General features: G+C 40.9%; 1 protein-coding gene and 1 long non-coding RNA gene across 9 annotated transcripts in view; one reads left to right on the forward strand and one right to left on the reverse strand.

The window, feature by feature from the left end:
• LOC103459086 (SLIT-ROBO Rho GTPase-activating protein 1-like) overlaps positions 1–14448 on the forward strand; it is a 28569-nt gene that overhangs the window by 11249 nt on the left and 2872 nt on the right. For 3 of the 6 annotated variants that reach the window (XR_001776210.1, XM_017302809.1, XM_017302808.1), the window contains 18 exons: positions 1128–1190; positions 1366–1563; positions 1635–1763; positions 1912–2133; positions 2319–2420; positions 3839–4036; positions 4609–4693; positions 4770–4797; positions 4934–4967; positions 5562–5622; positions 6072–6149; positions 6239–6373; positions 7683–7788; positions 8228–8452; positions 9892–9971; positions 10426–10630; positions 12435–12566; positions 13975–14308. Coding sequence is in view for 5 of the 6 variants with exons in the window: in XM_017302809.1 (XP_017158298.1) it covers positions 1128–1190; positions 1366–1563; positions 1635–1763; positions 1912–2133; positions 2319–2420; positions 3839–4036; positions 4609–4693; positions 4770–4797; positions 4934–4967; positions 5562–5622; positions 6072–6149; positions 6239–6373; positions 7683–7788; positions 8228–8452; positions 9892–9971; positions 10426–10630; positions 12435–12566; positions 13975–14308 (2415 nt within the window). In the remaining variant the exon portion in view is untranslated. The remainder of the gene's footprint in view (positions 1–1127; positions 1191–1365; positions 1564–1634; positions 1764–1911; positions 2134–2318; positions 2421–3838; positions 4037–4608; positions 4694–4769; positions 4798–4933; positions 4968–5561; positions 5623–6071; positions 6150–6238; positions 6374–7682; positions 7789–8227; positions 8453–9891; positions 9972–10425; positions 10631–12434; positions 12567–13974; positions 14309–14448) is intronic. The other 3 variants (XM_017302811.1, XM_008400320.2, XM_017302810.1) reach the window with 3 other exon arrangements.
• On the reverse strand, positions 2054–9971 carry LOC103459085 (uncharacterized). 3 transcript variants are annotated; one of them, XR_532670.2, is made up of 6 exons: positions 9738–9971; positions 7769–7957; positions 7522–7676; positions 6029–6135; positions 2278–2399; positions 2054–2144 (listed from the first exon to the last, which is right to left on the reverse strand). It is a non-coding gene; the product is annotated as an uncharacterized LOC103459085 (long non-coding RNA). The 3 variants fall into 3 exon arrangements; XR_532669.2 differs by having other exon boundaries at positions 7522–7693; XR_001776211.1 differs by lacking the exon at positions 9738–9971 and adding an exon at positions 9216–9727 and having other exon boundaries at positions 7522–7693.

The following is a 14448-nucleotide window of genomic DNA, read 5'->3' on the forward strand; positions in this document are numbered from 1 at the left end:
GGTCCTCGGCTCAGAGCTGCTGGCAGTCGCTGCACTTTAGCTGGCATGAATAAAAGACGAGCCGGAAGCCAGATTAATAATGAACACGGGGAGCTAAAGTTAGCGTGTGTTTAATTTGTTAAAGTCCGCAGCAGCCCAGCGGAGATCTGCAGACTTTACTTCTCATTAAAATCAACTCTGTTACTGCAGTAATGACAACAAGGACACATGTAGAGGCCTGAGCTCAGACAGGAACAGCAGATTCACCCAGGCAGAGGCGGGAAAATGTTCTGCAAAATGTTCTTTCATGATTAATGACATTAACACAACAGAATATGGCCACAAAATGAGGCTAAAAACTCAGAATGTAAGCCTGAAACTGGATTTATGGTCCAGTAGTTTACAGAAGACAGTTAGAGCCACTGGAAAAACAAAAAAATAAAAAATCTTCTCCGATTTCTGACTTCAATCTTCAGACATTAAACTCATTATACGGAAATTAAAGTCAGAATTCTGGGATTAGAGTAAAAATCTTGAGAAAAAAGTCAGAATATTAAGAAAAGAAAGTAATAAATCTGAAATTAAAGTCTTAATTCTGAGTTAAAATGTTTGTTTTTTTCCCAGTTGCCATAATCCTCTTCCAACTAACTTTCTCCTAAAATATTAGATTCCTTGGAGGAATTTTTACTTCTAAATTTTTAAAACACCATCTTTGTTGCTTCATGTAATTCCATACAGAAAAACACAAAACTCACGTTTTAATAAAATGTGTTTGATGTTTTAGCGTCATAGAAACAATATCGGAGTAGAATATTTCTGACAAAAATCTCAGAAATGTTGAGATTACCTGAAAACAAAAGAGGAAATTTATGAATTTAAAAAGTTAATTTTTTACGTCTGGAAGGTTTTCTGCATCTCAAACTTAGAAATGTCCTTAATTTTTCTAGTACATTTTGACTTAATTTTTGTTTCTATCTACATGCCGTCATAAATACAGATACACAATTATTTTTATCCTTACTTGCAATGAGACATTGATTAGTAAATATCCTGGATATCAGGTGTATTTTAGATGACTGTGTCGTAACGAAGCTTGTAAATTTGGCTGAAAACGACGTTTTGTTGATATTTTTCTTCTTTTGTGTCAGAGTAAGGAAATCCTCCAGCAGCTGCAGGACGACCTCATGAAGCTCCTGAACGAGCTTTACACGGTGAACAGAAACATTTTCACTGTTTCACAGCTTTATGTTTTAAAATTCACTCGGTGGATTTAAAATCTGTTACAGGATTTTTATTACGTAAAAAAACTTGATTAAAACGTTTATTTCTGCGTCCATACGACTGAAACCTGAAGGTGCAAATTGTCTTTCCGCTGCCGTTACCAAGGTGATGAAGACGTATCACATGTACAACGCGGAGATGATCAGCGCGGAGGCCAAGCTGCGGGAGGCGGAGCGGCAGGAGGGCCGCGTGAAGGGCGTGTCGGGGACGGGCGGCGGCGTGGAGCCCGTGTTCGGCCTGCGGATCGAGGAGCGCCACCAGAGGCGCAACGCCGCCCGCAAGATGGAGAAGATGAGAGAGAAGGTGAGCTAACGAGTCAGTGTAGATCTAGGAAAGGATTCACGTGTTTAATATTTTGTTCCTTTTGTTCTCAGAGGAAGGCGAAATACTCGGAGAACAAACTGAAGACTCTGAAAGCCAGAAATGAGTATCTACTGACTCTGGAGGCGACCAACGCCTCCGTGTTTAAATACTACATCCACGATCTGCCCGACATTATTGACGTGAGTCAAACAGTCTGGTGAACACAACTCAGGGTCCACATTTCGTTAAGAAGGAAGTCGCGCTCGGCGTCTTCTTCAAACATGTAGAACGATTTTCCCAAAATAAGTTTGCAGGACTATTTAAAACTTGGCCTTGATTGTTTCTCAGTGCTGTGACTTAGGGTACCACTCCAGTCTGAGCCGGGCGTTGAGGACCTACCTATCCGCCGAACTGAGCCTTGAAGCCTCCAGGCGGGCGGGCCTGGAGGTGCTGGAGGGGGCTGTGGAGAACCTGGACCCGGCCCGCGACAGGCAGCGCCTGCTGGGCCTCTACCCCACTGCCTTCTGCCCACCGCAGCGCTTCGGATTCCAGGCGCACATGGGCGACACAGTGAGTTCAGTCTGAAAAATAACAACTAAACTCCTGAGTCGTCTCTTTCTATACGTATTCATCTATGGAGGACAAATCCTGCCATAATTGGCAACAAACAGAAATAGCTACTGCAGCTGTAAACCAGAGAATCAGGATTATGACCTGAGGATTTGCGGTTTTGGTGACGTTTCGCTTCTTGACAGACGACCCAGATCGCCTCGCAGCCGCAGGTCCAGGCTGAGCTGTCGCTGCGCCTCACTCAGCTCCAGACCCGCCTGGCGTCCCTGAAGATCGAGAACGAAGAGGTCAGACTCACAAACGCAGTCAGTCGACGGTCAGAGATCTCAAATCTGTCTAAACATTAACGACCACACTGGACAGGCTTCCCACCAACAACCAGACACCAGTTACATTAAAGGAACTCTCTAAAGTTACTTTATAACGAGATTTATTATACAACATGTTACAAACTAAACACTTAGCTAACTAAATATGTAGTTTTTAAACTAAACATGTAGTTTCTATTATACTTATGTGGTTTGCTAGCTACATATTTAGTTTGGAGCTAAATATGTATCTTAAACTATGTTTCTAAATAAATTAACATGGTTAAAATATGACTTTTCTTTTATGTTAGGTTAAATAATCCACATTTTTGCCACCATGTTTTTTTTTAGAAATGGCTTCCAAACTACGCAGAGTTGCAGACGGACAATCCTGAAACTTTTATCCAAACAGATTAGGCCATTTGACCTGCAAACACTTCAGAAAATAAGTGGATTTATGTTGAGACTATGAATCCTGCAGAGCATTTTTCCAGCTGTTTGCTCAAAGTGTGAAATAAAAACACTAAACTGGGTGAAAACCCCTCAGATCGCATGTTTTTCTGCATCAGAACTTCTTCAGTCGTGGTAATTTATACAGTTTTAATTGGGTGATAATGTAGCAGATGTAGCGTCCCAAAATGAAGCAGAGCGACTGGCTGCTGCTGCAGCCTGTGTCCCCGCTGTTGTGCAGCGCAGAGGGCAGCTGTTAACTCGGCCTGAAGGGCATGAAAATGCTGAAGGAGTCGGGATTAATGAGCAGCATCTGCACGTCTCAGCAGCTCCCAGCACACTCAGAACCACGCCCCGATCATCACAGGCCCGTAAAACCAGCCACACGCTCTGCATATGAAGAGTGTGTAAAGAATAATGTCCCCTAATTGGTTTTTATGTTTTCATTTAAGTCATCAGACTTTGCTGTAAATCTCCCGGCTCATCCTTTATGTTGAGACCTGCAGCAGTTCGATGGCTGAACAAGCAACGAAAACGTTACTTTCTGAGATTAAATGGATTGAAAACGAGCAGAAAAACAACCCAGATTAAAACAACTCAAGCACTCCACAAGCCTGGGTGGGTCTGGGTTGGAGATCCACCGTCCAGCGGGGCAACAACCCTGAATGAGTGGAAAGTGTCAGAGTGGCCTAGTCAAAGTCCAGATGTGAATCCAACTTGAGATTTTCCACATGAAAAAATAGGCAGAAATTTCAATCTGCAGTTTGCACTCTATGATTTACTCAGGAAGGCTGAATATAAAGGCACTCCACACTTTTCAGATATTTTAATTAACAGATTAGCGTCTCACTTTCTGGTCAACCTCATAAAAACCCAGTGAAACACATTAGAGTTTGTGGTTGGAAGGGAAGTCGAAGCACTGCACCTTTAAAATGCGTTTCCTTCAGGTGAAAAAGACGTGGGGAGCGACTCTGACCACGCTGCAGGACATGACGGTGCTGGACGACTGCGACGTGTCGCAGAGCTTCACCCACAGCCCGTCCTCCGAGTCCGTCAAGTCCAGCGTGTCGGACGGATACCTGAACAAACCCAGTCTGGCCAAGAGACGAGCCAACCAGCAGGAGACGGAGCTTTTCTACTTCAATGTGAGGAAACGGCAGCAGAGCGTCAGAAACGCAGCGAACTGAAACGTCGTTCACCTTCCAGATTACAAGTGTTTCCTGTCTCACGTCAGTCCGGATTATCGTGGATTTTTAAGATTCTGAAAAAAAATTCACATCTTAATCTGCTGCAATGACAAAGATGAGAGTTGTGCAGCAGGAGAACTTAGTGGAGGAACGTGTTGGACTTTAGAGATTATTTTACACGGCCGGTTAAAGTCACAACTCTGAGATTGAGAAAAAAAAAATAAAAATTCAGAAATTAAAGTCAGAATTAGGAAATGAAAGCAAAATTAAATTTAGATTTATTTAGACTGGTAGGTTAATATTTAATTTGGAGCTAAATATTTTTGCTTGCTAAGTTAATATTTAGCTAAGAATCTAAACATTTAGCTTTCCAGCTTTCATTTATTTAGATTAATGCTTAGTTTTCAGCTAATATGAGGCTCAATAATCCAAATTTAAATTACGCCGTGAATCACTGTATCTGCTCTATTCCAGCAGAAACGGCAGATTTCTCCGGGATAAATAAACTGCGTCTGTTTTTCCATCCTCAGAAGTTTCGCGAGTATTTAGAGGGAAGCAATCTCATCTCTAAACTTCAGGCCAAACACGACATTTTAAAGAAAGCCTTAGCTGAGGGTAAGAACGACGTCTTCCAGGGCTCACGCGCCATAATCTGCACGTTTTTACATGTTCTCTGTTCTTCCTGTTGCAGGATATAAATCTGAATTACTGACCACCAGGTGAGGCTTCTTGTCATTTCATGCTCATTTCATCTTCAGGTTAATAACCTAGTCTTGCTTCCTTCACCACTTTACTGTGAACTCTGAGAAACTCCTCTTTCTCTTCATTTCTTCCTCCTTTTGCTGCTCATCGTAGTCGTGGGCGGAAGAACTCCCATAGCAAGCACCAGGTAGACACCGGGGTCAGGGGCCGGCCGGGTTCTGCTTGTAGTCATCTGTGATTAGCTAAAACGTTTGAGAATTCCTCTAAAAACATCCAAATCTGCCCATTTCTACAGTTTAATCACAATATTTCTCGTTTAGCTGACTGCTACGTAAAATAAAAATGTAAACATGAAGCAGAGTGTCATCGGCATACAGATTAAAGTACGTGTTAGCATTAGCTTTGACGCTGCGCTTGGTGAAACCGTACTTTGGTTTTAAAGCTACCCAAAGCTTTCAGCACTTATGTGTTATGAGGTTAATAAATATTAGAAAACATTACATTTCAGTCTGCATCAACTGATACAATTTTAAAGAATGTAAAAAAATTATGTGAAAGAAAAAATTGCAGCAAAATAAAGCATTTTAATTCTAGTTTTTAATTGAAATAATTTAATATCTACAACAGCACTATTAAACTTAGTTATAACCTTTCTTCTCTGTGATTGGATGATTTCTCCTCCAGTTGAAACAATGTGGTTCTTGTACTTTTGCTCTTTTCTTATTTAAATGAATTGAAAGCAAACATTTTTCTCTAAGTTGCTGTCTTGGTGTGTTGACAGGATTCAACTAAAGCCATACCGCTGCTAGTGGAAAGCTGCATCCGCTACATCAATCTACACGGTACGTCTCAGTTTTTAGCTTGGATGTTTATTTTCTCTTCACATTTATTTTGTTGCGACTTCAATACTCAGTTTATACGAGTTTTATGAATCACACTTTTTTCTAAGTTGGTTGTTTTGGCCTGGAAATGTTTTTTTTTTGGGAATATTTGCTGTATTTTGTTGAGTTAAATCAACGGGTGTGCAAAGTCTTTTTTCTAAGTAGAGACAGCTTGATGTTTGTGAACTTGATGTTTGTACCTAACAATTCCCATTTTGGAAAAATTACAAATCGTGTCCATCTGCATCAATTTCTTGTGCTGCACTAGCCTTTAATTATGGTCAATGGGTCACAGAAAACTGTTCCAAGGGCCAAGAATGGCCCCCGAACCGCACTTTAAGCCCCCTGATGTTTATGTTAGACTTACCTGTGTAATGCAGCTTCCAGTCAAACCCAGATGTTTTCCTCAGGTCTTCAGCATCAGGGCATCTTCCGGGTTTCAGGCTCACAGGTCGAGGTCAACGACATCAAGAACTGCTTCGAGAGAGGTGAGAGGTCACCTGTGAGGTCAGAGGGTCACATGACTGGTAAGCTGTAAAACTGTCAGGCGATGACGCCGCTTCTGCTGGTTGCCCAGGTAACGACCCGCTCATAGACGAGGAGAACAACCACGACATCAACTCTGTGGCCGGCGTGTTGAAGCTGTACTTCAGGGGTTTGGAGAACCCTCTGTTTCCAAAGGACAGGTTCAACGACCTCATTTCCTGCGTCCGTGAGTGCCGACGGCGCCGCCTGAACGCGTTTACCTCCGGCCCGGACTCTCAGCTTCCCTCGACATTTCGTCCGCTTTGTTTCCTGTTTGCAGTGCCAAACAAAAGCTTTTCACAACTGTCAGATATTTTTCACGCCATAGCAGCTCAAAAAATGTTGAAATACAACCAGAAATGCAAAACGGAAACATATTTGTATGCTTAGCTTTATATTAACTATATTACTATCCTAAGACTACAAAATTTAATTATGTAGTCTTTTTATTTTCTTCAGTGTTTTGTTTCTTTTTTCATCCAACGAATACTTTCATTAGACAAAAACCCACCGTATGTGGTTGGCTTTAAAGGGGATCTATTATGGAAAATTCACATTTTGCATGTTTTTAGTTCTTCCATTTGGGCCTCAACTGCTCCCAAAAACAACCAAAGCTCTTAAAATAAGAATTGGCAATACATTAATGATTTCTGGTGAAGGAAAAGGAACTGTTTCAAAAACCTTCAGAATGTAACGCCACAGATCACCTAGCAACCCTAGAAGAGTTCCGTCTGTTGCCTAGCAACTCAAGCTGAGATCTAGCACGCTTGGTCAGCTGGTTTTACCGCTGCACAATGGCTGCTGGAAAAGACAAGTGTTTTGTTGTTGACTCAGCAGCCAGAAACCACTTGCTGCATTCTTGTTGGTTGTGCAGGAGGCTCCACTTCTGCTTTTCAAAGGCATATGGTTGTATAATTGCGCATCTATTTGTAACCATTTTCATCTGCAAGTGTAAAAGTTGAGTTGGAGGGCGTGGCCAGCAGCTGCTTATTTGGATTTAAAGTGAGAAGAGGCCCTCAAACAGCTAAAATCTCATAATCTAAAAATGATTTTGTGCAAAAAATTTAATGAACATGTTTTGTACAGCCCAGAAACTTATCCTAAACTCTGCAAGGAAGCATAATAGATCACCTTTAAGTTGTGAACACAGCGGTTAGCATGTTAAAAACATATTTTAATCTGAAATACACATAAAATGTTGCATGTTTTTGGCCATCCTGGGTTTCCAAACATGAGGAGCAAGAGTTTATCAGAGTAAAGCGCAATAAGCCAGAATATGTATTGAGTGAAAGTTTGTGATTTAAATGCACAGAACATCAATTATGGTTCGCTTACATAAATATATGCACTGCAATCAGTCTCACTGAATGCTCAGATTCCGTTTTTGAGCAAAACTGGAGGAAAAGTGAGGGAGTTTAACCATCTCATGTCCGCTTGCCTCTGAAGTTTTTCCCTTCAAATGAAGCCTGGAGACGTCTCTCTGTTTCCTGCTGCAGGGATGGAAAACCTGTATGAGAGAGCTCAGTGCATCAGGAAGATCCTGCTGGGCGTCCCGAGGGCCACGCTGGTGGTGATGCGCTACCTGTTCGCCTTCCTCAACCAGTGAGTGTCTGCCGCCTCATTCTTCCCCTCTGAGAGAACACAAGCCTCTCTAGTCGTCAGTTTGGTTCTGCCGCCTCTCGGATGAATATAGAACGAAAGCACAGCGAGGGATGGAGAGGCAGGAAGTGTGACATGCAGGTGTGATGTTCCCGCTGCATTAATTGGGGTTCTGATGAAGAGGAAAGGCATTCAGGACTGTGTCAGTATGTCAGCTCAAAGATATAAAAATAGGCAATGTACAAAGCTTTAGTAATACATTTAAAAACAATTACCAGTCTGTTTTTTTATTATCATTTAAAGGGACAATGTGGGAATCTTTATATTTATTAGCTTGTGGAAATGATTTGCTTGTTTTTTTTCTTGTGTCAATACTTTTGACTCAAGAGACCAAAGGTTTGTTCCAATTTACTAAGAAAAATGTTCCTCCTTTCTCCGCCAGCCTCTCCCAGTACAGCGATGAGAACATGATGGACGCCGGGAACCTGGCCATCGTGTACGGCCCCACCCTCCTGCCGACGCCCGACACGCTGGACCAGGTGGCCTGCCAGGCGCACGTCAATGAGGTCATCAAAACGGTCATCCTGCACCACGACAACATCTTTCCCGACATCAAGGAGCTTCCAGGCCCGGTTTATGAGAAGTGCATGACCGGCGACCAGTACTGGTGAGACCGGCCTCACATTTTATTTAATGTTTCCTTTTCTATTCAGATTAACCTCAAAGTAGATGAGTTCTCTAATTTCCATTCTGCTGAAGGGCAATATTATTTACAGAAACATCATAATCCATTTTATTTATGGTTTCTGTTGCAAGGGTGGTTCCCCGCCCCTATTTTATTTAGTGTTTTTGGCTGTTGTTTCACTTTGGGTGTTTGTAATATCTTCCAGTTCCATTTTTTTTTTTTTTAGAAAATTAAAGTTTTTATTGACCTTTCAGAGGATAATTTGTATTATTGTGCCATTATCAATATATGACTTGAAACTGGTCTCAAAATGTTAATTTGCAATAATTACTATCGTTTATTGAAGTATTTACTGGGACAATTTATTGTTCAGAGACATGTATTGCTGTGACAGGCCTACATAAGACTGAAACTTAACAAAAGGGTTTTATATCAGTTAATATTTTTTTCCCTTTAAATATCTGAAATACTGCCAAACTGGTGATGTGACCTTTCCTGGTTAATCCAGTCTCATTATTTTCTCCCTTCACTCAACAGGTTGTTGCTAGGTAACCAAAGGGCGAGTTAGCTAGCCCGTCAGAGGTTAAGCGGCTAATACCTGGTTCAAAGGTCAAGATTTTGAATTGTCGGTCGATTTTCGAAACCTGAACACACAAATGACGATAAGAAATGTTGGATATAACGGGTTTGGTCCTACAGTTTGTAGAATCGAGCCAAACGCCAAACACGAACAAGTTCCACTCACCATCGTTCAGACGTCAGACGGGAAACCTGAACAAACATGGCCGACTAGGAAGAAGCAATGGCGGTAATTTGTGGACACCCGACGCCCTTAAGAGCGGACCAGGCACTCTAAACACCCTGCATACGCAAGGGATATAGCTTAAGTTTATATTTAGAACCATCTCGATAATTATGGCGTCTTAAGATTGTTGGAAAGGGGAAACTGGTTGGGATATAAAAATCTTGCCGCGTAAACTAGGTATTAAGCCTACATCCCCCAGAATGCTGTGCGGTTCTAACTCGGAGTTCAGTAAAAAAAAATTAACATTCTATCGAAGTATTTTCTATTAATATTAACCACGTATCTATCGCGATATATATTGTTAGTTATTTAGTGCCCAGCCTTACTTCACAACATATAAAATAAGATGTTAGTTGATGAGTATGGAAGCAGTGCTGGGGAGATACGCTTAACATGCTGTGAGGGCGACAGAGATGTTACTTGTCAGCTAGTTTGGCAGGAACGAGGGTTTCTCTTCCTCACCACCCTGAGTAAATCCTGACATCCTGTCGGGTTCTGTGGAGCGCCTCGCCTCCTGCTGTGCACGCGTCCTCCTCCCTTTGTTCCCGCGCTGAATGGACGGTTTGTCAGTCTGCTTCGCTGCCTGATCCTCTCCCTCCTCTTCATCTCCTTGCAGCGAGAGTCCGTTCAGCGAGCCTGGGGCCTTGGAGGAGACCGAGCCGGACGCCGGTACCGAGACCCAGACCAGCGACGAGGGTACGCGCTGACCCCTGACCTTCGCATGCTGCGTTCCAGTTGCATGGGAAGTTAAACCCGAAGTAACAGGGTTCTAGTTAAGAATTCGGAACTTAAACGTGGCGACGGTTATGAATATTTAAGTCTTTATGCGAGGAGCGGCCATATTGAAACGCGAAGCCGTCCTTATAAGTCGTAACCGGGGGTAGTCAAAGTTGCTCTCAGTTTCCCAGTGGGAAATCAGACTTAAGAGTTGATTTTTCTGACTGGGAAGTCGGAATTTCCAAGTTCCGAGGACAACTGGAACGCAGCATTACACGCCCATCTTTCTATCTCCTCGTGGAGAGATGGTTGCCGTGGTAACAGCAGCCATGGAGACGCCACAGTCCCTCGTTCTCAACTCCCGCTCCGCAGCCCTCCATCTTGTTGGAATGCCGTCGGCCTCACCCCCGTGTCTCACCTGGTCTCTCCCCAGCAGAGGGCGAGGCCGTGGAGGCGGTGGCCCGGTTCGACTACGTGGGCCGGTCCGGCCGCGAGCTGTCCTTCAAGAAGGGCGCGTCGCTGCAGCTGTTCCAGCGCGCGTCGCACGACTGGTGGGAGGGCCGGCTGAACGGCAGCCGCGGCCTGGTGCCTCATCAGTACGTCGTGGTGAAGGACAGGCGAGTGAACAGTCCCAAATGGTTTGTACACGTCCGACATTACAATATCACTTCTTAAAATGTTTTAGAACTCAAAAACAGATTTTTTATTTAACATGTAATTTCAGTTGATTGAATAATTTATTCACATTTCAATGCATAACTGTTATTTATTGTTATTTTTATTATTATGAAGCTATAAAGCAAACATTGTGAATATTTTAGAATATATATTTACTCATATCATATAGCCATTACCTAAAGCAGGGCTGTGGAACTCATTTTTATTTCAGGCCACATTAAGATCACGAATATACTCAAAGGACCAGTTGTGGCAACATTTATCAATAAACCTACATATTAAACTGTTAAAATATGAATAAATAGATGTTTCTGCATTTGATGGATCATTCTTAAAGATAAACATGAAACTTTTTTCACGTTGATGTAATTTGGGAGAAAAAAACGCTTTAATTGATAAAATAATATTTAGGCACACAACCGTAATTTTGAAGGCTTTATTTATGTGCCTGTCTAGAGGGCCATAAAAAACTATGTGGGGCCAAATTTGGCCCCCAGGCCTTGAGTTTGACCCGTGACCTAAAGAATACCCTAAATATGGATGATTAGCATAACAAAATTAATGCGTCACATTTCATGTTTTTGTTTTAATTCTTTTGTATTTTTGTGTGTAGATGTAATAAATTGAGAAACCATAACACATATTTCAACATATGAATATAAATTGAAAATACATCAGAAACATAATATGCATGCTATGTTTTAGTTTTATTAAATAACTATGTAATTGTATCTTATTTTAGTTGATCTACTTAAGTATTTTATTCAGTTTAATTTGTTTTGTTTTAGTATTTTTTCTATTGAATTTAATCTGATTTCTTTTCATTTTTTAAATTTCAATATTGGTTAATTTTTAATTAAATTTTATCTATTTTCACACCAAATCTAAGAAATTGTAATTTATTCCTCCTGGTAAATTTAATCAGTTTTTTTATTTTGACTCCAGACTTGATTTATTTCTAACTGAGTTCAGTCTATTATCTCTCATTTTTTCAGTTAAATTTAATCTTTCCTTTGATTCAAATTTTTTAAACATTTTCATATTAAATTAAAGCAACATTAATATATGTTATTTGTTATATTATTTAATATAATTATTTCATAAAAAAAAAAATCTTTATTTAATCCGTTTTATTTTTCTTTCTGAAGTTCCTAAATTGCCAAATTTAAATTTTTTGAACCAGAAATTACGAAAAATAAATAAATTTATTACCATTTAAATTTAATCTAAAATTGACTGTTTGACATTTTGTTAAGAAATTAAATGTTTTGGGTTTGTACAATAACAATTCAGTAAGTCTGAGTCTATGACTAATTAACTACTAATTATCTAATTACCTATGGAAATATAGAAATAATCAGTTTAAAATATTAATTTAAACAAATTATTAAAATGAATGTATATTTTCTTTAACGTTCTATTTTAGGTTTACTAGTTTTTTTATTATTATTGTTGAAATAATGGCATCAACTCAGTGATTTCTACATGCTTTTTTCTGTTTAAAATAATTATCAGTTTTTTGAAGTTTTTTCTCTCCAGCCTGTTTTATAATGAAACAGTAATTAGTGTGTGGTTAATTGACGATCTGCTCTGATGGATTTCAGTGGATTTGTTTCTAACTGGATCTTCTCCCTGTTGATTAACAGACTAATTGGACTCGGGGAGTCTCTCGCCTCTCTGCTATTGATCACTTCATTGATGATCGGAGCGTTTTGTTGCCTCGGCAGCGATTTGTCCCGACTGAGTCGTGCTCTGTGTCTTTAGGGCGGACGCCATGTCCGATACGCTCAGCCAGAAAGCCGACAGCGATGGGGGGAGCAGCAGCACCGAGGACAAGCGGTCCCGCAGCGAGCTGAGCTCCCCGACCGACATCAGGCCGCCGGAGAACTTCAACAGGTCCGACACCGAAACCCGCTTCCTGTCTCACCTGTAAACACCTGCAGATCTGCTGCTTCCTGCCACGTTTCCTCCTCTCACCTCACATCCTGAGAAACCAAAAATCACATGGAAAAAATGGCGGCTATGCATAAAAACTGAGGTTTTTATGTTAACTGGCTTCAAAATAAGCAGATTTGCATGATTATAACTTCCTTTAATTTTTTTTTTATGCTTTATAAAAACTTTTTGCTAGAGAGAAGAACGAGATGAACTATTTCTAATCTGAACTCTGCTTAAGAAATAATTATTATCTATGAAACAGGGCGGATGATACGGCTTAGAAATAAAAACTCAGATGTTTTTTTTATACCAGATGCAACTTTTTCTTGCTTCCTTTTTTGAAAAATAAATGACAATTTTCTTTTCTTTTTTCTTTTTCAAAAAGTAGCTTTTATTTCAATCTTCCCTGTTGTTAATTAAACAATGCCAGGCTAAAACACTTTTTGTAATTAAGTGAATTAAATAGTCATAATACTGGCAAAGTAAAAAGAATGTTTTAAAGAGGAAAAAGCTTCTAGAGTCATTTGAAAGTCCTGCTGATTTGTTAATAGATTAAATATTTCCTCATCTGTAAAACCAACACCAAAGCAAAACTTCACAAAACTCTCAACATTTCTCATTTATTTTTTGTGTTGGAGTTCATAAACTTACTACTTTACTAATATTCCAACTTCTGGCAACATTAACATTTTATTCTTTTATCATTTCGACTTCATTGTCGTAATTAAAGCCTTAGCCTAGCTTTGCTAATCCGTCAAACAGTTGAGATGAGTTCAAAAGCAAAATAAGTACAAACTGTAAAACACGTCTTTATAACAAGATAACTACTCTGGGCGGAGTTCACTGGTTAAAAAAAACTTTAATTTTCAAAGATCAAAAATTTTATTAATTTATCTTGGCAGAAAACTCCGCCCCCTTTTGGAAAACCCAGAAGTGGGCGGAGTCTAGAGACAATAAGGGGCGTGGTTACGTTTGAGTACAGAACAAGGAAAACAACCGTTGCCAATTTATCCACTTTGTCGCTAAATTTAGCGACTTTTCAGACCTGGCAGCAACTTTTTCTTCAAAAGTCGATTGATGAATTTAGCGATGCGATCAGAGTGACGTAAACATGAATTAACGGCAGTAGCCCCTTTTCAACCCAAAGAGGGCAGCACTGAGACGCTTTTAGGCCAAATGTGGCAGAACAAAAAATAACTTAAAAATCTAAAAATTTGCAAAAAGATGGAAGCAATAGAACCAGAATGTCAGCAGAAATGGTTGATGCAATTAAACGCTAATGTTCTATTGTCATTATTAGAAACTTGAATTAAATATTCACAAAGAGTTTTTAAGTAAAGTTACCTCTGTAATTTCCTGATGACAGCCACAGGAGGAAACGAACCGACGGCCTCTTCCGCCGCCCTCTCTGTCGCTCCAACGATAACCATGGCAACGGCGGCGTGATGGAGCGGAGCTCTCCGCCCGTGACGGGTCACTTCAGCCCCAGAGATCTCCTCCTGGGGCGGGGCCAGGGCATGACCCCGCCCCTCGACAGCCCGGAGCGCCGGCGCCGCTCCGCCGCCGTCACCATGACGGTGAGCCGTCACGACTCGCTGCGGAGGCCGGAGGACACGCCCATACGGCGCTCCAGCAGCGGGCAGCACAGCTTCAGCGACTCGCTGCGATCCAGAGTGATGGACGCCGAGACGCTGGCCCAGGTACTGGTGCCACTGGTACCACCGACCCCAACGCACATACCTACAACACTAAATACTGATTGCTAACCTGACAAAATGGCAACATCACATTTCATTTCTCTTTTACTACATGGAACATTTTTATTATGTTCTTTAAATAA

This window comes from Poecilia reticulata, linkage group LG23 (assembly GCF_000633615.1).
Source record: "Poecilia reticulata strain Guanapo linkage group LG23, Guppy_female_1.0+MT, whole genome shotgun sequence".
In the NCBI taxonomy this organism is placed as follows: Eukaryota; Metazoa; Chordata; class Actinopteri; order Cyprinodontiformes; family Poeciliidae; genus Poecilia; species Poecilia reticulata.